This window comes from Sinocyclocheilus grahami, unplaced genomic scaffold, assembly GCF_001515645.1.
Source record: "Sinocyclocheilus grahami isolate Dianchi unplaced genomic scaffold, SAMN03320097.WGS_v1.1 scaffold565.1, whole genome shotgun sequence".
Lineage (NCBI taxonomy): Eukaryota > Metazoa > Chordata > Actinopteri > Cypriniformes > Cyprinidae > Sinocyclocheilus > Sinocyclocheilus grahami.
Window position 1 is genome coordinate 652,841 of NW_015505744.1, and position 22,849 is coordinate 675,689.

Here is a 22,849-nt window from a genome sequence, read left to right on the forward strand (position 1 = left end):
AAAGGTTTTTATCAGTGGGGTTTGAGAGCTGCTGATTGAAAATGCAGTGTGCAGCACTGTTCAGTTCTTATAACTAAAATCCCTCCATTATCTTCCCCTTCTCCCCTCATCCGATGTATAAATCTACACCGGCTATACACACCTGCCATAGGAAGTGTCCTTATCAGTGTTTGATTATCTGTAAAGTGAAGTGAGGGAACGATGGAGGGTGAGCAGGGGGATGTGTGTGTGAGGTCACTTACATTCTGTCTGTCTCCTGTGAGATGGGCAAACTCTACCATCTCGTTCCCAAATTGGCTGAAGATTTGGACAAATTCCTGAAAAGTGCTGACTCTCTCCAGCTGCTCCAGGGTAACCAGCACCTGCACACATATATAAAACCCACGTTTTTCTCAGCTACAGCCCTGAGAGAAAAAAATGTACTGCATAAAGGTTGCTTTCATAATGTGTTTTATTTAGAAATGAGCTTCATCTCACATGTCTGTCCTAAGAAATAAAAATAGACTCAACTGAGACAACTGCTGTTATACAGTAAGAGCATAGAGGCACTGTGGCAAATCTGAGCATAGAGTGTGAAGCTGTTGAGATTGCTTCCAAAAGTCTTTCCATTACTAAGAGGCTTAATAAAGAAGAATTTTGCTCCATTTAATCTCAGTGTGTACAGAAAACAATTGAGATATTACATCAGATTTATTGTGATTGTACTTTCTCATGGCTATATGATCAATACATAAAAAAATGTCCAACAATTTTTGTCTTATTTCTTTATTTTCTGAAATGAGAACCTGTCATACCTAGCTCATGTTGCTCTTGTCATACCTAGCTCAAAAACACCATAAAATGCCCCTTATTTGATTTTTAATTCTTAAATAATTCTTTTTTATTATTTTAAAATGATAAAATATGCAAAAATAGTTTATACATATACATACATCATATATATATATACAGTGGGGGAAAAAAGTATTTAGTCAGCCACCAATTGTGCAAGTTCTCCCACTTAAAACAGTTGGAACGTGCTGAAAGGACGCTTGATGAGTGCAGTTCCCTGCCTCGTGCCTCAATAAAGCAGTGTTATTCTGAGAGACGGAAAGACTGACACATTCAATAGTGCAAGGAGAAAGAGGTTGAGAAATACAGACAGACATTTTAGACATAGAAATGAGAGTCATTTCTGAAGGGAAACAGCTTTGTTTCATGTTCAATGACACATTTGTCCATCTGAAGACACCGTCCTGATGGCATCCGACAGCTTTTCTTTCTTAAATTTCAAAGTGGTTTTAATAATCAAGGTGCCTTGTGCAGAGCGCTGCATTGTGGGCCAAATTACACACCTATCCATAGTCATCTGACTGGGCACAATGCCCACATTTCCTGCTTTGTTGGTTTTTGCCTCGTTTAGCAGCGGCCATACTGAAACATTCTTGTTTCTGGAGAGGATTGTTTGCTGCCTCTGTGTCTTTCCTGAGCTTTGAAGTGGCGTCTTTGTGGAAGCTTATAGTCGAATCCCTTGAGCGGCACCAGAGACGTGGTGCAGTCCTTAGTGGCTGGCATTTTCAGCCAACTCTTTTCAGAGAGTTTCCTGCTTTAAAGAGACACGACCTCAGGCATTGGGCTTGCATAGAGAGTGAAACATTGAGATCTCTGCAACGATGCCCTTTAAAGACATCGTCTCAGCGTGCATCTGCTGCTTTTGAATGCCCTTCATTAATTTAAAGTACTATAGTATCAAATCGTTGCTCAAAAGCAGCTGTCTATCTGTCTATATAAGGCCGAGAGGTCCCTGAGAAGCAAGACAAAGAGAAAATAATGCATTCTCAGCAAAACTGCAACTAGAGTTCCCAAACTTCAGGTTATGAAAAGGTTCAACTTTGTTTCAACAACAAATACTTTTATATCCCAGGAATGGATTTTTATTCAAACTAACAGATTTTTTTTTTTTCATTTTTGTTATATTTAGAACACATTAAAATGTCTTGATCATTTATTTTTGCTTTTCAAATGTCTTCTATGGATAGATTTTGTTTTGCCCTTGTTTCCGGCCCAGATGTTCAGTATTAAAAATCCATCAGAAAAATATATTTTTAAAACTATAATCATTTAAAAGGGTGAAATACACATGAAGAATTTTGATATTTATTTTGTGAGAATTAATTATAGTAATTTTTCCACAAATTAGTTAATTCATTTAGCTAAACTAATAAAAACTACTGAAGTTTGATTGTTGCTAACATTACCAAAGCAAGCCTGAGAAAAATCAAGGTAAATATCATTTGGCAGATGGAAATAATATTTTTTTATTGTGTGTCAATTCTAATGAAGCTGTAATTGTTTTCTAAATTCTAATCAAGCTGTAATTTTTTTCCAATTGTGCAAAAGTAAGAAAATATTATTTAATTGTATAAAATTAGAATACATAATGCTAGTTGTGATAACAAGACAAAGGAGTCGGCTGTTTTATTCCAAAAAAGAATTAAATAGATGAACAAATGACAGAAACAACTGCTGGAAATAGCTAATAAACAAAAGATTTATATGTAATGATATTTCATTTTATTTGTAAAAAACACAGAGCCAAAAGGGCCCATAGTTGAAGAAACAACCACAATGAATCGTATGCAGTGCACTTTAAAACCACACAGACTTGTACTCAAAACACATCCTCCTCCATCCTTCCTGCCGCTGAGAAGATGAAAGCCAATCACAGCAATGTAATCTCTACATCATTCAAAACACTCCTGGATTTAAAGACGTGCAGGCCACTGCGTCACATCTGCGGTTACACACACAGTCACAGGTAATTTCTCAAATCAGGGCTTCCCCTTTTCAATGAAAGCTCCCTTTCATCTCCTTCAGACGATGTGCTCTCGTACCTAAGCTAAGCTGATTTAGTTATTCTATAAATAAAAAGATTTCATCTCTCAATAACATCTGACTTATTCTCCTGAGACGAGTCTAGATTACTTTTTCCCCACCTGCCTAAATGTGTTTTGGTCTAAACTTTTGCCCGTCACACATGGGCGGCCCGTGTAATAATCAGGAGGATTAAATGCGTGGGTGAGCGTTCAAACACTGTGGGGAGTCTGATAACTAACTTGAAGCCAGTCTAATTCCGGTGTTGTTGCCCTGGGAGGTATGGGAAGGGAGGTGGCAGAGACCACCAACTATCTGTATTTATAGATGCAGAACAGAGCTCCTATTATTTCAGACCGGAGGGACAAATGTAAACCACAACACACTTTGAGTCTTTAAGATAGTCGCATTTGACTGACACAGCACTTGTTTTGCTACTAAATACACAGTCGTGCAAAACATTATTTGGACTCTAAGCCACACTTTAAAGTGTATTAATTCATGACATTACATGATAAAATATCAGACTAAGTGGCATTTATTTTAAAGAAATGTATAAAAAATAATAATAATAAAATAAATTTTTAGGTATGACAATTAAGATATCTCTACACAATGAAAAAATGAGTATGAGTAAAATGAGTAAAAAAGTATTTAAAAAAAATACTTTGAAACAGTTTTCACTCCGAAATTTCACAAATGGCAAGTAACACGTTAAATTAAAAATGAAATTTTGAAGTAGAAAGACTGAAATAATATTTTCTCGTAAAAAACATTCCAATAATGTTTTATTAACAACTTAAAAACATTTCTTTTTATATAGTGCATTAATTCCCAGGGTACTAGTCTATTAAATAAGTTAATGCAGAGATAAGTAATTCTCAATCATCTAGATTTTATACAAAGCCTCATAGATGTCAACTCATATCAAATGTATTTATTTCATAACTGCAGCTGCCTGCCTTTGTAAACCTCTTTAAACCGTCAGAACCGATCAAATCTCTTTGTGCGCGTGTTGGTTATTCAAAGAGCAAGCACAGCAACACTTCATCACAAACGAGAGATATGGAAACGCACATTTGTGGGGTATTTTTAGGCAAACTCTTCAGAGACAGATGGGACATCAAGAGTTTAATAGAAGAGAAACTGCAGCACTCTCCCTTTCACGAACCTCAACAGATTCAGGCAAAAAAAAGCTGCTCTTGGATCCATGCATCTCAAAACAGCTGCATCCATACAGTATGGATGTGAAATGGTAGGATAATGACAAACTGATTTGGATTGACTGGACTTATATGAAACATAAAAATTGCATTAAGGTTTAAGCTTGCTCACAGGCTTCTTTCATGTCGTTCGTCTCCATTTTGAGGATTTTAAATTCTACCGTACAAAAGTTTGAGGTCAGTAAATCTGTTAATACCTTTATTCAGCAAGGATGCATTAAATTGATCAAAAGTGTCAGCAAAGACATTTATAATGTTGATGTTAATCCTGAAAAAAAAACTATCACAGTTTCCACAAAAATATCAAACAGCAACATTTCTGAAGGATCATGTGACACTTAAGATTTAAGTAATGGCTCCTGAAAATTGTCAAAACATTTGAACAGTACTAGTGTATATAAATGAAATATTCATTTTTGTAGGCGGCATTTCAATGATTGAATATTATTATGATCTAATGTTTCTTGAAGTACCTCATATGTTGCATGTATGATATCATGTTTACTGTTATAAAGAAAAAAATCATTAGAAAATGCATTTACAACAGTTACATGTCTCTGAATTTCATTCCATTTTATTTATACTTCCTTAAATTCAATTTGAAATGCAATTCCTGTATGCTACATCAATTAAATTAAATTTGAAAGGAATTTCAAATCAATTTTGCGTGGCGTACAACCCTGACAGGCAGTCCTGAGCTTGTTGACAAGTTCCACAATGTTTAACCCAGCTGTCCATTTCCTGTTCCTCGTTGCCTGGTAACTCAACCCATTAAAACTGCTTAAGTGTCATTGCTCTTCCAGTTGAGTAGTGTCAGACTAACCTGCTCTCCGGGCCTCAAAGCAAGCCAGTCCCATCTCGTCCTTCAAGTCTTCATTCTCTGCTGAAATTGCTTCACCCACGGCCACGAAGCGGCCAACTGCAACACTGACCGCCTGCCCCACTCTCTGGATGGCCCGTAAGGTCTTCTCCGTCTTCTTGAGCTTGTCTTTGTGATTGATCAGTGTGGTAATCTGGAAAGAGACAAACAAAGCAATGTTTAGCAAAATAATATATGGTACATATTTCAACACAAAAGAAAATAAGAAGTCTCATATGCTCACCAAAGCTGCATTTATTTGATCAAAAATATGGTAATATTGTGAAATATAAATACAATTTAAAATAGGCCTAACTGTTTTCTATTTTAATATATTTCAAAATCTAGTTTATTCCTGTGATGGCAAAGCAGAATTTTCAGTGCAAATTACCACAATTTGCTCAATCTAATGTGTCCTTGCTGAATAATTTCTTCAGAAAAAAAAAACTGCTGACCCCAAACCTGTACAATGGAGAAAGAAGAGGATAACAAAGAGTACAAGAATTAAAGTGAGTATCCTCTTCATCAACATATGTTTAATGTCACTTGCTCTCACACTTTCAGATACAATCACAGCTACGGTCGGTCTTCTGTCTGTGTCAGGCTTGACTTCATCAATCATTTACTCGGAGCTCTTTACAATTTCCGCTCTCAAGAGCTGAAATCCCTCACCTCCTGCTGATGGGTAATGGCAGGTGGCCTGCTAAAGGAAACGTTTAATTGGAGTACAACAGCAGGGAGCATGGACAACACAAGTGCCTGAGAATAAAAGACTAAAACAGGCCGCATGGAGCAAACAGGAGCCTACATGTGCTACTGCCAACCAGTCAACAACAATAAGAAAAGAACCCTTTTAGAAGAAGTATGCAAATGTCCTTCCCAATATTTCAAATTTTAGCTTAGAATTGCACATAATCAGCGACAGATTTCTCCTGCTCAGCAGCGTACATTTCAGCATGGACAGTGAATGATGAATGAATCTCGTACGCTTCATATTTACATTCCTCACGATTGAGTCATCTGGGGTTTGACGTTTGGCATCATCCATCTATCTTTTCTAAATTCACTTAAAGGGGCCATTTCCCAGCTAACAGGAAACTTTCTCAGTACTTTGGCAAGGTTCTCTCAATAAATATTTAAGTCTTAAAGGTGCAGTAGCAAAAACAGCCCGTTTAATTCTTATGGTCAAAGATATAGATGAAAATGGTCATGAAATCTAAGAAATATTGACCACATATGAGCTTCAGGGAAAGTAATAAAATAGTACACATGTAAAACTGTGGAGACTTCACACTTTTCATTTTGCTTTGTGCTGTTATAATTTGTCATTCTGAGGGACTTCTTTGAATCATTCCCATGCAGTCTTAAGTTGACACCCACATACAGAAGGAGAGAGTGATAAATCGAGGGGGAGGTGTTTCTACGTCATGCTGTGGTCCAGCGCTCGCTCTGTGTCTGACACATCTCCCTGAAGATGGCTGTAATCAGACACTCGGTGAGAGATAAAGGGCCCTGTCCCTGCCTCACCGCTCCTCCGGCTACGAGCCGTCCTGCCAACAAAATGAGGGCCATCTATGAGTCATAGATGGAGAAAAATGAAACATTCCCTGAGGAGGGGAAAAAATCCAGTTGGAGGATAAGGGTGCGAGGGGGCTGTGGACAATGGAGGGTTGAATGGTACAATGTTGACATTATGTCAACAGTTCTGGAAAAGCACCACATTTAATGTTTATTCAGAATTCAAGATGCTTATCTCACAATCTTCGGCTCAGGCAGTATGATGGTATATGTTGTGCAATGGAAAGAAAAAAATATACTACTGTACTGTTAATATCATGATATATTAGTTGTGCAAAACAAAAAATAGATAAATAAATAAAACAAAAAATTTACATATACTACAATTTAATCATTTGTGGTCGTTACATTTTAAAAATGTTATGCCGCATTTATTTGATCAAAAATAACAATAAAATATATAATATTAAATAAAATTTTGAAATTTTCTATTTTATTATAGTTTAAAATGTATTTTATTCATGTGATGGCAAAGCTAGATTTTCAGCATCATTACTGCAGTCTTTAGTGTCACATGATCCTTCTGAAATCATTGAAATATGCTGATTTGGTGCTCAAGTAACATTTCTTATTATTATCAATGTTAAAAACATTGTTTTTCAGGATTCCTTGATGAAAAAGTACAAAAGAACAACATTTGGTTACTGTCAATTTTGATCAATTTAAAGGGGTGGTTGATTGCGATTTTACTTTTTTAACATTAGTTAGTGTGTAATGTTGCTGTTTGAGCATAAACAATATCTGCAAAGATACGACGCTGAAAGTTCAGTGCAAACAGAGATTTTTAATTCTTTTAAATTTCTTTCAGTTTAATGCCTACAAAAACAGCTCGTAGGGACTACAACGAGTTACTTCCCAGGTTTGTGACATCACAAACACAGAAATGTACATAAACCCCGCCCCCGGGAAAATGCAACAAAGGGGACGAGGCCATGTTGCGCTGCTTTAGAGAAGAGTTGTTGCCATGCCATCAAAACTAGGGGTGCACTGAAAAATCTATTCATATATGAATCGCGATTCTGTCTTCTAATGATTCTAATGGATTCACAAGTTTCAAAATCAATGTTCTAAAGCAGCGGTTCTTAATCCTGTTCCTCGTGTCCCCTGCTCTGCATCTCTCTCTCTCTCTCTCTCACCTGATCATCAGCTCCAATCAACGGTTCCATTATACACTATGTCAGACAGATATTTTTCACATAGCTATGAGCAGCGTTAAACATGGACGCTTAAGCATGCGGTTGCCGTGCTGTATTAAAGCTTTAATCAGGATAAAACCATACATTAAAAGCTAACAGAAGCAGTAGCATTTACAAATAACAACGTATCTAAAAGTATGAGAAAAACAAACAAAAAACATACCATTAAAGGGTTAGTTCACCCAAAAATAAAAATTAGGCTGCGTTTTACTCACTCCCGATGCATCCTAGGTGTAAATGACTTTCTTCTTTCAGATGAATCCAGTCGGAATTGTATTAAAATTTGTCTTTGATCTTTCAAGCTCTATCGTTGTACTCAGCGGGTGTTGCATTGCTTCTGTCCAAAAGACTTGAAATAAAAAGCACCCTTCCACAAAAAAAAAAAAAAGTGTCTCACGCGGCTCCGGGGGGTGAACAAAGGCCTCCTGTAGCGAATCGATGTGTTTTTGTAAGAAAAATATCCATATTCAAAACGTAATAATCACTTGAATCTAGCTTGCGCTCACTGTTGTAACAGAAGCAGTTCCGCCGGAATTACGTATGAGGTCAGCTTTGCGCATGCGCTGCTCAGAAGTGACGCACACGGAGAGATCGAAACAAAACAACAGTCGCTTATTAGAAGTACAAAACGAGGATTTGTAAAGAAGAATGTCGGAGGATTTCGATATAAGCCAAGAGGAGACTGGTTTTCCTTTGCTAAAGTAAGGAAACTTTGCTTCTTTTGATCCTGTAAACAAACGTTGGTTTTCACGAGACTCACCGGCGCATGCACAACGCTAACCCCATACATCATGCTCCCGGAACTGCTTCTGTGTACAACTGTTGGCGCAAGCTAGATTAAAATGATTCTTTCGTTTTGAATATGGACATTTTTCTTACAAAAATGCATCGATTCGCTACAGAAGGCCTTTGTTCACCCCCCCGGACCCGTGTGAGACACTTTTTTTTTATGGAAAGGTGCTTTTTATTTCACATCTTTTGAACCGAAGCACTGCAACACCCGCGGAGTACAACGATAGAGCTTGAAAGATCAAAGACAATTTTTAATATAACTCTGACTGGATTCGTCTGAAAGAAGAAAGTCATATAAACCTAGGATGCATCAGGAGTGAGTAAAACGCAACCTAATTTTCATTTTTGGGTGAACTAACCCTTTAAGAACCATGTGCTTGCACAGGTTCTGTGCGATCCTCTTCACTAATATCCTATGTGTCTCATTCGGGCTAAAATTGATAAGCAATACTGAAGACGTCATGGTTTACAATACAACCGGAGCACATGCCGCTGAGCTGACGGGCGTGACTTTTAGACGCGCACTGGCAGTTTAGCCAATCACAGCACACTGGGCCAGCTAACCAATCTGAGCCCATCGCATATTTCTGAGGGAGGGGCTTCATAAAAACAGGAACTCATCGGAGCGTTCAAAGGAGAAGGGACAGAGCGATGTAAAATAAAGGTAAATTATGTGAAAAATAATGAATTTTTTTAAACGAAGCATTAACACATGTAAGACTGCACCCCGTAAACACGATTAAGCCTAGAAAAAAAACAGTCAACCACCCCTTTAATGCATCCTTGCTGAATAAAAATAGTAATTTAATTTTAAAAATTCTTTCTGACCCATACCTTTTTAACTATACAGCATATACTGTATATCACAATATAAAATCACTCATACCGCCTACATATTTGGTCATACCCTTAATTCTGCTGATGGAAATGTTGGCAGGCGACTGTAGTGTGAGTAAATGAGTGAGACAGTGTTTGAGTCAGTGTGTGAATGTGTGTGTGAATCCAGCATGGTCTCAGTAAAGGTAATGTTGTGGTGACACTCACATGTCCTTCAGCAGTGGCAGTGCTCCAGAGAGAGACACTGACCCAAGACCGGCTCCAGTCTTACTCACTGAAGTCGGACCACAGAAACATGAGAAAGGTCTTAAGATCTATGCACACAAACTGTTTAAAGCATTGGCACACGTGTCTCTGAGTGAGAAACACAGGCTGAGTGAAAGTGAGAAAGCACCGTGTGTATTTTTATGTGTCAGAGGGAGAGGATGGTGGCACTCATAACTTCCTGTTGCTGGATTAGCACATGGCCCACTCTGGCTATGTCAACAAAAAAAGAGGCTGCATAAAAAAACACATTGATTCAACACAACAATCGCTTCTGTCTAAACGCCGCTGGTAGTGCCAAAGCCCAGAGTGCTATATTTATCTTGTGCAAAGATAAAGCTCAAAACAAGCGTGAAATACTTTTCTAAACTTGAACGAGGTTGCTGAACAAACACTGTATGACTTTTGGTTTGTTCAAATAAAGCGAAGTCTTATACAATCAATGTGTGCTTATAAATTACACAATATTCTAAACCAATCCAAAACAGGAAGCTGTAAATCAATTCAGTGTGATTTTTACCTGACAACAATGTCAAGCCAGCTGAAATGATGCTAGACTAATACATGTTATCATTATGTGCACAGTGTGGGCTGTTTCAGCACTAAATACATCATCAAACGCATGTCTCGTGATTGCTCCAACAAAGACATACAGTGCCTTGCGAAAGTATTCATACCCCATTCATTTTTTTCACATTTTGTTATGTTGCTGCCTTATGTTAAACTGCTTTAAATTACTTTTTTTCCACATCAATCTACACTCCATACACCATACTGACAAAGCAAAAACAGAATGGTCACAACTTCGTAAATTTATTAAAAATAAAAAAACTGAAATAGGTACATTGCATAAGTATTCAGTTGTATATTATGTAGTATAACTAAATATTTCGCTGAAGCACCTTTACAGTCTCAAGTCTTTTTTGTTTAATGCGACAAGCTTTGAGCATCATCATTTGGCAATTATCTGCCATTCTTCTCCTCACCTCTTCACCTCTCAAGCTCTGTCAGGTTGGATGGGAGCAAATGCACATTTTCAAGTTTCTCCAGAATTATTTGACTGGGTTCAAGCTCATGCTCTGGCTGGACCACTCAAGGACATTCACAGAGTTGTCTATAAGCCACTCTTGCTGTGTGCTTAGGCTCATTGTCCTGTTGGAAGGTGAACCTTCTGCCCAGTCTGAGGTTGAATGCTCTGGACTGGATTTTCATTAAGGCTAACTCAATATTTTAGTGCATTGAGCTTATCTTGTACTCTTACGAGTCCCTCGGTCCCTGCCACTAAAACTTTTGGGGTGGTACTCTTCAGGTGATGAGCAGAGCCTGGTTTTCTTCAAACATGATGCTTGGAATTGGTGTTCATCAGACCAGAGACTCTTGTTTCTCAGAGTCTGAGAGTCCTTTAGGTGTTTTTATGCAAAATCCAAGTGTATTTTCATGCGTCTTCACTGAGGAGAAGATTGAGTCTGGCCACTCCGACATAAAGCCCAGATTGGTGGAGTGTTGTAGTGATATTTGTCCTTCTCTAGATTTCTCCCATCTGCATATATGATCATGGAGCTCAACTAGAGTGACCATCATGGTCTTGGTCACCACTCTAACCAAGACCCTTTTCCATCAATTTCTCAGTTTGGCCAGGAGGCCAGCTCTAGGAAGAGTCCTGGTTGTTTCAAACTTCTTCCATTAAGGGTAACAGAGACTACAAGGGTCACAGAAGCTGTGACCCTTCAATGAAGCAGATTTTTTTTCTGAAATCTTCCCCAGATGTGTGGCTTGACACAACCCTGTTTCTGAGCTCTACAGGCAGTTCTGTTGACCTCAGGGCTTGGTTTTTGCTCTGATATGCATTATCAGCTGTGAGACCTTTTATTAAGTTGTGTGTGCCTTTCCAAATCATACCCATTCAATTGAATTTGCCACAGGTTAACTTCACTCGAAGTGTAGTGACATCTACAAGCAATCTGAATGCTCCTGAGCTCAATTTCAACTGTCCCAAATGAATACTTATGCAATGGAATCATTTAAGTTTTTTATTTTTAATAAATTTGCAAAGATGTTAAAAACCTGTTTTCTGCTTTACCATTATGGTGTATGGAGTGTAGATTGATGTGGGAAAAAAGTAATTTAAAGTAGTTTAGCATAAGGCAGCAACTTAACAAAATGTGAAAAAGCACTGTATATTTCTCTAAGGGCCAGTATGTGACTACAGTTCAAGCTATTGAATAAAAGCTGGAAATGCCTGCATGAACCTCCCATGGTTCCTGTTAGATTTGGTTTGAAAGAGAAAGGAAAAGTAAAGAGATGTCTCAAAAATTAGGTTCTATATTGATTTGTAAGAGTGAGTGCTCACAAAAAATAGCAATGTGACTGTCTTTTTTATGTCTGGGCTGTAATAAAAGAACAATATATTTGCCAGGCTAACTAATCGGTTGATATTATCTGCACTAGCTAATAACCATTCCCACATAGTCAGTTAAAGTCTGAACTTGAGCATGGATGTAAAAAATGTCCAGTTTATTGATACTTTAAATAATCTTTATACATAAACTACCAGGCCTAGACTTTTAAGACTATTGGTGAAAATGCTTCTATTTTGCAGAACAAATCATATTATCTGCATGACTTGAGGGACCAGTTTGTTTTTTGTTTTTTAAATACACAGACTTTAATTTAGTTCTCATGCACAAAATGCACTTATTTGATTTGTAACCTAGAAATAGTTCAGAAACTTAAATTTTTCTTATTCGTTGTGTATCATAATGTTTCATTAATTAAACAAAAATCGAATTCCCTGTGGGCAGTGCTCTGACATATCACGCAGCAGAGTTTTAGGTCAACCCCGGTTCGAGCCTTGGCTTGAGGTCCTTTCCTGATCCTGTTCCCCTCTCCATTCGCTTCCTATCTCTACTCAACTGTCCTGTCCAATACAGGCTTAAAATGCCCCAAATTTCAGATTTCAAAAAACATATTTTTGTTTCTCAGATCTTGAGCCCCATTACATCAGCCATCATCCACATTGCTTTCTAGATATTGGCATTGCCAAGCCCATTTCCATAAACTATTACTGAGGAGACAAAAAAGCAGCACCAATATGAAAGGAGACATGAAAGACAATCAGAATGTATTTATATTGACATCAGATGCATATGACAGCTGTTCTCAAGCACCCTATACATCTATCACATTGCATTTCTTTACAGAGACAATTCCATTTTCTGTTGGATGTTTGCTAGCTAATGTTCCATATGCATCTTATCACTCTCATAGAACAAATCTCTCTGGAAAGACATCTTGAGCAAAACAAGATTTAGTTCCTATGAAAAGCATTCGTGTTGATAAGTACAGCAAGATGACTAAACCCTGAATGAAAAACAGCCCTGATAATTTACTGCACAACATGAATTGTAGATATATGCCAAACAGTGGCAGATGGATTGTGGGCTCAACAAGCTTTATATTAAATTACTTTTTGGAATAGACAAAACAAACACAAAGTGCATTCAAAGTTCAATAACAGTGATTTTTAATAAAAATGTTTTAAGAAATCACATTTTTAACTGGTTAAGTCTCGCATGCCTGTTTGTGCCCCTTCTAACTGCACTAAAATATGAATGACTGCCCTTGTAAGAAGTGGAGCTCAACCTAAATTTAAAGGTGATGAATACTGTTTGAATAAACGACTGAAATAGGATATCGCAACGGCATGACATGACGCAATGTTATTGCAAATTACGCAATTCTGCTGCCAAAAAAGCATTTCCCGGGAAAAACTAAATGCATTCCACTTTTATCACGGTCTATCAGAGTGAAAGATGAAAGAGATCCTTTTAATTTCAAGAGCTGTACCTGTGGAGAACGAAAAGCTCCATCACACTCTTTTTCAATCTCACGCTGGGTAAAAGGACAGAAAGAAGATAAAATGATGAAAGTGGTAAAAAAAATTAAAGGGGTCATATGATGTTGCTAAAAATAACATTATTTTGTGTATTTGGTGTAATAAAATGTGTTTATGCTGTTTAAAGTTCAAAAAACACATTATTTTCCACATACTGTACATTATTGTTTCTCCTCTATGCCCCGCCTTTCTGAAACGCGTTGATTTTTACAAAGCTCATCGGTCTGAAAAGTGAGGTGTGCTCTGATTGGCCAGCTATCCAGTGCGTTGTGATTGGCCGAATACCTCAAGCGTGTGACGGAAATGTTATGCCCCTTACCATACTGTGATGATGCCCTGTCCGGCCGGAGTGACGATTCAAAAACATGAAAACCCATTACAAACGAGGCATTTGTTGCATCCAGTGGGGACATAATTACGGATTATAATGACTTATACTGTCTTTTTACGCATTGCGTTGCATCGCCACAACCACTGATTTCTAGTCGTGTCCTCTTTTGGAAGGTCAAACAAAGTAGTTTCTCTTTCACAACGAAACACAGCGTCACACACAGCGGGCTAGAGTGAGCTGAGGTCGCGGCTTTAGTGAGGAACGGCCGGCGGATTCGACGAAGGAGTGGCCGGTGGGCTTTCGGCAACCACATGTGACGACCCCGGGCTAGACTCCGCTTCGTCCACGGTGAAAGCCGATCCGGCAATCCACAGCGCGAAGTTGATGTATTTCCTCAGCAACCAGCATGGATCGGCTCTAGGCATGACAAAGCGGGTATCGTCCTCTTTTAGAAGGTCAAACAAAGTAGTTTCGCTTTCACAACGAAACACACAGCGCCTTCACGACATGGTGGCAGCAACAATACTACAGCGAGAATAAAAGTTACGCCTTCTTTCTTTGCGTGAACATTTGGGCGGTGTTATGCAAATCTTCCCACATAGTGATGTAGATATGTGGGGGCGTGTTAGAACGAGCCGTTTTAGGTAGGCGTGGTTGACTCTTAACTTTTATAAAGAATATCTCTTTAGATTTGAGACTTTAGTCTTTGCAACTTTACAGATCTTATTTATGCACCAAGAGCTTGTAACACTCCAAAGAGAAAGGAAAAATTGAAATCGCATCATATGACCCCTTTAAGAAGTGATCACATAAGTTGGTCCATGTGACTCTCTCATCAAGTACGAGGAGATATTTGTACCAAAAACACATCATGACATTATGACAACTCACTCAATCATGCCATAGGGCAAAAGCTGTTTAAACTAACAGTAATTAAACATTTGTCTGACATTGTATGAGGAATTAAGTCATTATCATCCATCATCTTGATGCATCCCAAAGATGGTCTCCAAGTTAAAAGACTATTAAGATGATTTAAAGATACCTTCTAGAATTAAATTCTACACCATTAAATCCTTCAGGTTAATTATTATCAAATGTTCAATTTCTACCAGCAACACTATTATTGTGCAAAAAGCAGCACTGATATATAATCATGCTTTTGGAAATTTAATCATAACTCAATCTCCTTGAGTTTTCAGATGCTATCTGATGCATAGATGTGAGTTTTACACAAGGGAGTAGAAGAGGTCATGATAAAATGGGCACACTACGGTCTGCATTGCTATTGGCTAGGTGAAGTTACATTGGGTTCTCTGGTTAAAATCCAATAAGACAGAAACAGATAATTAAGACCAGAGAGTAAAACAGGTAGCAAGTGCCAGGTCTGAATAGGAAACTGGCACATTGGCACTTCACTTATTTAATGTGACTGAAACAGAACTGGATGAGCTCATCTTACAGTATAAAGCAGATATAAAGCAGATAAACACTTTGGGAACATACCCAGACTCAATGCATCTGTTGAGATTTAAGTCAACAACAACTGGACACATTGCCGTCCCATTAGGCCACAAGATCTGAGATATCAGACTTAAAAACGCTTAAAGGTGGGGTATGTATTTTTTCAAAAATGCTTTAGAAAACTGAGTCAGGCCGAGTACTACAACAAACTTGTAGCCAATCAGCAGTAAGCTGATGCGGAGGAGAGAGTGCTCCGTGCACAGGACGGACATTAGCCGAGCCGAGCGACAAAAAGATAGAGATGGCGGATAAAAAACAAGAGGAAAACGTCTGCGGAATAAAAGAAGGCTTACGATAAGGCAAGAAGTATGACCCATGTAAATATCAGATCAGCTTTCCAGCGCTGGAGAGAAATCAAGGAGCGGAAGGCCTGCAATCGGTCGCCGAGGTTGCTTTGTTTCTTCTCGACAGGTGAGTACCACCAAGTCAACACCAGATGCGACAGTTGTCGTGCCACGCCGCAACAGCCAAAGTCTGTCTACACTGGACGCAACAAAGCGACCATTCAAAATCATTTGAGATTTGTGTCAATACGTCATAAATGGAACGCAGCAGCAGTTTTCTGTCAGGGATTTGTCGTGTCGCCCCTCATCCAGTATAGACAGCATCACTGATTATAATGAGTTCTGTAGTATTTTGTCGCGCTGCTCGTGTCCGGTGTAGACACGGTGTAACATTGGTTTTGCTTTGTTTCACAGAACTAATCGTTGCCTGGGTTGTGTACATATGTGTGGGGCGGAGCTATCAAAATAGCGGCGAGACCCTTTTGGCGTAGGGGGCTAGGGGCGTGTTTGTTTTAGTGATTTGAAATATCAACATTGGCTACCAGAAATCACTTACCCCACCTTTAAATAATATTTTGTTTAAAAAAAAAGTAAACTAAAACTAAAACTAAAATAATTATATTTTAAGTGCTACAAGTGAGGTTAAATGCTTAAATGTGAATAAATATAAGTTTTGTAAATGCATTTCTATTATGACATCTCTCTGAAGATTTTAGCATGGTAATGGATATGACAATGTTAATGTATTTGGTGCTGGCGGAATAGATCTGCTACACTGCTGCTGCTGTTGCTGTTGGTTATTGCTGTTGTTGTAGATTATTGCTGCTGCTGCAAAGCAAGTACAGGAACTTGCTACTGCCAATACATACACCCATACAGTGCTGTGAGTATTTAAAGGGGTCCTATTATGCTTTTTCACTTTTTCAATTTTATTCAATGTGTATGTTTGGGCATAAAAGTTACAAATCTCAAAGTCCACTCCAAAGGGAGATATTTCTTTTAAAAAAAAATCCCTTTTCAATAACTACAGCGAACGGCTCGTTCGGACTACAGCGTTTGTTTTCCGGGCTTTGTGATATCACAAAGCGACCCATTAGAATATCATTAAAAATAATTCCCGCCTACAGAAATTCGAATGGTTGGGGGTGGGGAGGGGCGAGGTTGTGGTTAGAACGCTTGGTTGAGTGAGTGCATCAGACGAGACGACGAAGAAGTGCTGCTGCAGAGTTAGTGCATCAGAGAAAACGAAGAACAAGAGCTGCTGTGCTGTAGCTTCAAATTTTCGGCATGTCTAGAACAATTCTTACAAGTACAACACGACGTAGCTGGGCACCGTGGACAGACACCAAACGGTGCCGCCGGTGTGCCTACACTCATAGAGAATAATGTATTTGAATTTTAAAGTTGTGGCGCGATGCGACACTGCGCTTCTCGTCCGGTGCGCGACCACCTGAAACTCTTTGTTTGGGCTTCAGAAAGCGGATGATGTCAGGAAACAGTGGTTGCAATTTATTTTTTAACTCTGTCCCTGAGCATTATAACCCCAATTTGCTATTGTATGCTGCGCATTTTACTGAGGACAGCTTCCACAACATGAGGGAGTACAGTACCTGCCGGATTCGCCAAAAAGCTTTTGTTGAAAGACGGAGCAAGGGGCGTGGCAGTACTGAAACACCATCTAAGCTGTTCGCCAATCACAACGCACTGGGACAGCTAACCAATCACAACACATTTTGTTTTTTAGAAGGCTGACCTTCATCAAAGCCGGAACTAATCGACCCGTTTGTGCCAGGATGGGGAGAAAGGTATTTTAATCATGTAAATTATGTGAAAAATAATGCGTTTTTCAAACCACCAAGCATGAGAGCATGTTCTAGTACACCCCCAAAACAAAATCAAGACTTTGTAAAAGAGCATAATAGGACCCCTTTAAGACATACTGCTGCTGCACAAATAGCATTTCACGAGTTCACACTTACTTATAATGAACCGAGTAAAGTTTATGCGTATTTGGCGTGCTGTCCGGGGAGAGGGCTCCGAGCTCGGTAATTACTCTCGAGCCCGGGGTCCTCCCCCTGGCCGGGGAGAGGGGTCCGAGCTCGGGATTAAGCCCGGACCCAGAATGCTCCCCCCGAGTGTTCCTTCCCGTGCTGGGGTAGGAACGGGCTGAAGGTGAGGAGTCGGGGTGGTGGAGGGATGCTAAGGACGGGAGATAATGGAGGTAAGGCTGCTTTGATTATTTATAGAGGTTCTCTCTTGAGCTGATTGGATAGATGGTGTAATTACTGATGATGAACTGGCCGTGTTAATTATCTGTGCGCGCTCCTCCCGAAACTTGTTAATAAAACATCACTTCACGAGTTCACACTTACTTATAATGAACCGAGTAAAGTTTATGCGTATTTGGCGTGCTGTCCGGGGAGAGGGCTCCGAGCTCGGTAATTACTCTCGAGCCCGGGGTCCTCCCCCTGGCCGGGGAGAGGGGTCCGAGCTCGGGATTAAGCCCGGACCCAGAATGCTCCCCCAAAGATGCAATTAGTATGGGACAGCAGCCAGAGAGGAGCGTTGATAACCCCCCAAATATGCAGAACTTTAAAATTGGTGGGTGCTGGACATCGCTTGAAGTAGCGGCACTGCTGAGGCTTAGGAGAGAGAACTAGAGGCTTCTGCGGAAGCGGGCGCTGCTAAAATTGTCCACTCCAAAGGGAGATATTTCGTTTAAAAAAAAATCCCTTTTCAATAACTACAGCGAACGGCTCGTTCGGACTACAGCGTTTGTTTTCCGGGCAGTGTAAAAATACAGATAATAGCTCCAGCGGGAGCGGGAACTGCTGCGGCAGTGGGGAAATATGGAAAAGCTCCAGTGGGGAAATATTGGAAAGCTCCGGCGGGAGCGGGAACTGCTGCGGCAGTGGGGAAATATGGAAAAGCTCCAGTGGGGAAATATTGGAAAGCTCCGGCGGGAGCGGGAACTGCTGCGGCAGTGGGGAAATATGGAAAGCTCCGGCGGGAGCGGGAACTGCTGCGGCAGTGGGGAAATATGGAAAGCTCCTGCGGGAGCGGAACCCATAGCAGATCTACACAGGAGGAGCTGGGGAAGGTGGAGGGTTTCAGAGGTACCGGCGCCATCTAGAGTTTCATGACAGAACTTGACATTTATACTACATACCTGCTAGGGTTGCACAGTTTAGGAAAAAAATTTATTGAAATATAATTTTTAGTATTACAATTTTTTTTTATAATAGCAAAAATGTGATTAAAAAAAACTCATGGTTTGCTTGTTTAAAATACCATTTTGTCCAAGAATTTTGTGAACACACACCAATATAATTATAATTATTATAATATTTTATTACATTTTATATTTATAGTAATAATAACAATAATAATTATTATTATTAAAAGTATTAAACTAAGAAATATTGCCATTGTAATTACAATGTAAAAGAAAAATAATCACCAAAACATGAGCTGCTTGTGTGTAAATAAACACAGTGCTGCGCTTCTCTCAGAAACATAGCGCATATATATCTTTTTCATTAAATCGCGGCCTTTGAAATTGTGACACTGTGTAGGCTAATTATATTTTTTGTTAGAATCACATTACTATCAGTCTATACTGCAAGTCAATGACACTTTCACCATCTTTAATTGTTAAAATGACCTTACAATAACATACAACATAGGCCCAACTAAGGAATTGTTTTGCTGCTCTCATACATACTCTCATCATGGTGATTAAAGCACAGACTCCACCTAAATCAATAAGGCTTGTGATAAGGTACCACAGGTCAACAATGTACATAGACTCACTGATCTATTCCCGTACACTCATTATGGCACAATGTTTGGCTAAAGCCAAACAGGCAGAGAGCCAAACGTGAAGCCAGAGCACATGTGCACTGTACATCGCAGTAGGGTTGTGACGGTGAGGAAATTTTCCCACCGGTTAATCGATGTGTGACAACACCGGTAATACCGGTATCACCGTGGGGGCGTTCTGTATTTTCCTAATTTTCCTTCACTTTTAAATAGCTTGTAAAAGCGGCGTGCGCATTTTACGTTTACTTTGAAATAGCGGCCATTCGGCGTGAAGCAATTGTTCGTTTTTAGTTCGTTTGAATTTTCCCTCTTTTCCTCGCTTTCCTTCGCTTTTAAATAGCTTGTAAAAGCGTGTGCACTTTTGATTTAGAGGCAGTTAGGCGTCAATTGCTTGAATGCAACAACAAAATACAACGTCAAACTTACTTCAGCCTATATATAAAACATAGAACTTTTATTAACAAAACAAATAAAAATACACCATGCTATAGTGCAGGCTATGCCTAATATAAAATAACAAATAACTTACATAAAGTTTAAATAGGTATACAAAACTGGAAATAGGCTAAGTAAACATGTATAATATATAACCAAATAAATAAGAAACGCAAAACGAGTAAGAAAGCCTGGAGGCATGGCATACACCTTGACGTAAAAAAATAAAAAAATTAATTACACAAAGTTTAAATAAAGTAAAAATCAGCAAACAATGTGGAACCAATTAAATAAGAAACAAATGTTTAAAAAAAAATTCCAAAATAACCTTAGATAAACGGCAGAAGTCAACAGGCTTTTCAAAATCCAAAATATTGCCAAACAGGCGCTTTTGCATTACATTTTGAAACTAAATCATCCGCCATCCTCTTGTCTGTCTCACCTCACTCTTCTTGTCAGACAGCTCGACTCACTCTCCTCACTAGAGAAATGAAATCTGATCTGTGATGCGACTGTCATTCGGCATGCTGCATTGAGCAGCCGCGTTCAGTTTTTAATTGTAGTGTCTGTTCTTTTACTGAACTAAATGATTTTTATTTCGGTGGGGGACGGTGACGCGGTGGGCAAGTGACGTAACCGGTGTTGCGGCTTAACACCGGTATCCCCGTCAGCACCGTCTATCGCGGCAAGCCTACATCGCAGCGACTGAACTTGCTATATAATCAAAAACCTAATGAGAAAAGGGTAGCTTTTCTACCTTGGCATGCAAGAACAAGCATATCGGCCATTGTGGGATATTTTCAGGCTCCACATGAAGGCTGCAGACCACCACATTTGTTTTGCATGCATTCCTGGCGTTTTATCCCTTAAACACGCCTGATAGGTTATATGATGGTGGTCTTGTTATTATTAGATTAGGTGGAACCATAATTTCCCAGGCTTGGAAAATTTGCTCATCATGTGCAAAAAGACATCAAGACCGTGAAAATGTATGTGCAGATACAGCATATCTATGAACTTAAGAGCCATTCAAGTTCACAGAGTAGAAATTAATCATATTTTTCTTTTAAACCTTCAGGTCATGTGGTGAGATTCTGAGATTAATACAGTTCCAACTTTCTATCACAGATGTGTATTATTGGAAAAAGTCAGCACAATGGGGAAAGTTCTCTTTTATCTGTGTTTGCAGACTACATCTGAGCTGATATGACAGGAAAGTGTGGTCTCCTGTACCTGCGAACTATGCAGCAGACATTCAGGGCTGCTTTTCACTGTGATTTAACGCAGATGTGCCTTAGCAGAGAGATGAATGGCTAGATGGGGTGGGGGGGGTACATAGTGTGTAGAAGTACATTGTGCTGTTGGAATGCGTGGGCTAATAATACCCAGTGATTGGTGAGCTTTGTGCCCTGCCAAGAATCACTGGCTGCACAACAGCACGGATGTCAAACTGCTCGGCCATTTAATCACTCTTTATACGGTCAGCGTTTAACTTGATTTTACCCACACTTGCTCTGCATTAATGCCACCGGTTAAAACAAGATGCATGGTTTTGGAGTGGCACAACCTACAATATAGAAGTAAGCATTCATTACAAATACTTGCTATCATCCACAGTGAGTTACAGTACACTAAACACAGGACACTAAAGGGACTTGAAGGAATGTGCTTGTGGGTACAAAGGTGTTACATCAGGCTTGTGACCTCAGTTGCTCTTCACTTTCCAGACCATGCATATTTGGAACCAGCCACTTTTGTATTAGCAGCCCAGATCCTTGAAGACAGCAATCACAACACATTTGAGAGTGAAGCAGAATATTATATAATATAGGGAATTATACAGGGTAGGATTTGATTATATCTTTTGGGTTTTGACTGGATATACTAGACTGATATTAGTAGAACATGAAGTCAAAAATTAACATATTTACTTCTCAACACATCTTCCTGGTCTTACTGTGAACACTACATAATGGTGCATATTATTCCAAAGAAACAAATAAAATAAGTATTAGGTTTTAAAAGTATTTTTCAAATGTAATGATTTTTAACATTTACCAAATTTAATATTATTAAAATTTTTAAACTTTCTGTCATGAGATCACAGTAATTTTATTATACTGACAGACCTAGTTTTTAAAATTAAGGAATAAAAACAAAGCATGATTCAAAATACTCTTAACAATGAGCAGGGAAAAAAGATAGTATGCTGTCAACTTACTGCTGTAAACATTTAAATTAATTTCCCTGATATGTCTGTCTGTTAGTTTAATCATTAGTACAGTTGCAAGATAAAAACTTCTAAAAAAGAATAATAAAAAAAAGAATATAAAAAAATATTTTTATAGACATTTATGCTTAATATTTTGCCTGACACAGTATAAAAACAAATTATTAAATGTATAATATTCTTTATATTTATATATGAAAATATAAAGCTACCTTATCTATTATTTTATAAAGGGGGTCCCTTCCAAAGAATCATATCATATTTCATATAAAGACCACTTTTCACAAATCAATCAAATCCTGATGTATAAAATCAAGTCCTACATATTGTAAGGGAAACAGGTCAATTTAGCTCAAAGGGAATCATTTAAGATTTTAAAGGGAATTTGGACAGAATCACTGTTTTACGGCTGATCACTGAGACGGCCAGCGATTCATTGAACGGGCCGCATTACATAAATTCTGCAATGGATATTTATATCCAAAATAGTGAAAACACTATTAATTAGCACAGTAACAAGATCGGCAGTTTAAGACATTAACTTGTAAGCACAAAACACAAGATACTTCTCTTTTCAATATGAATAAGACTTTATTGGATAAATCTAAGACATATAAACTAATCTAACACATAAACACACGCATTCACACAAGTTGCAGGAAGAGAGAAAGTGAGGAAAGAATGAGTTTGAGAATGAAAATGTGAAATCCCAAGTTTACAGCAATA

General features: G+C 38.7%; 1 protein-coding gene across 1 annotated transcript in view; it reads right to left on the reverse strand.

Moving 5' to 3' along the window:
- The window catches only part of LOC107556327 (alpha-catulin-like), a 72,608-nt gene that overhangs the window by 19,864 nt on the left and 29,895 nt on the right, over positions 1–22,849 (reverse strand). The window contains exons 2-4 of the mRNA XM_016239410.1: positions 4,900–5,089; positions 531–559; positions 243–362 (exon numbers count right to left, since the gene is read on the reverse strand). Of these exons, the coding sequence (XP_016094896.1) occupies positions 243–362; positions 531–559; positions 4,900–5,089 (339 nt within the window). The remainder of the gene's footprint in view (positions 1–242; positions 363–530; positions 560–4,899; positions 5,090–22,849) is intronic.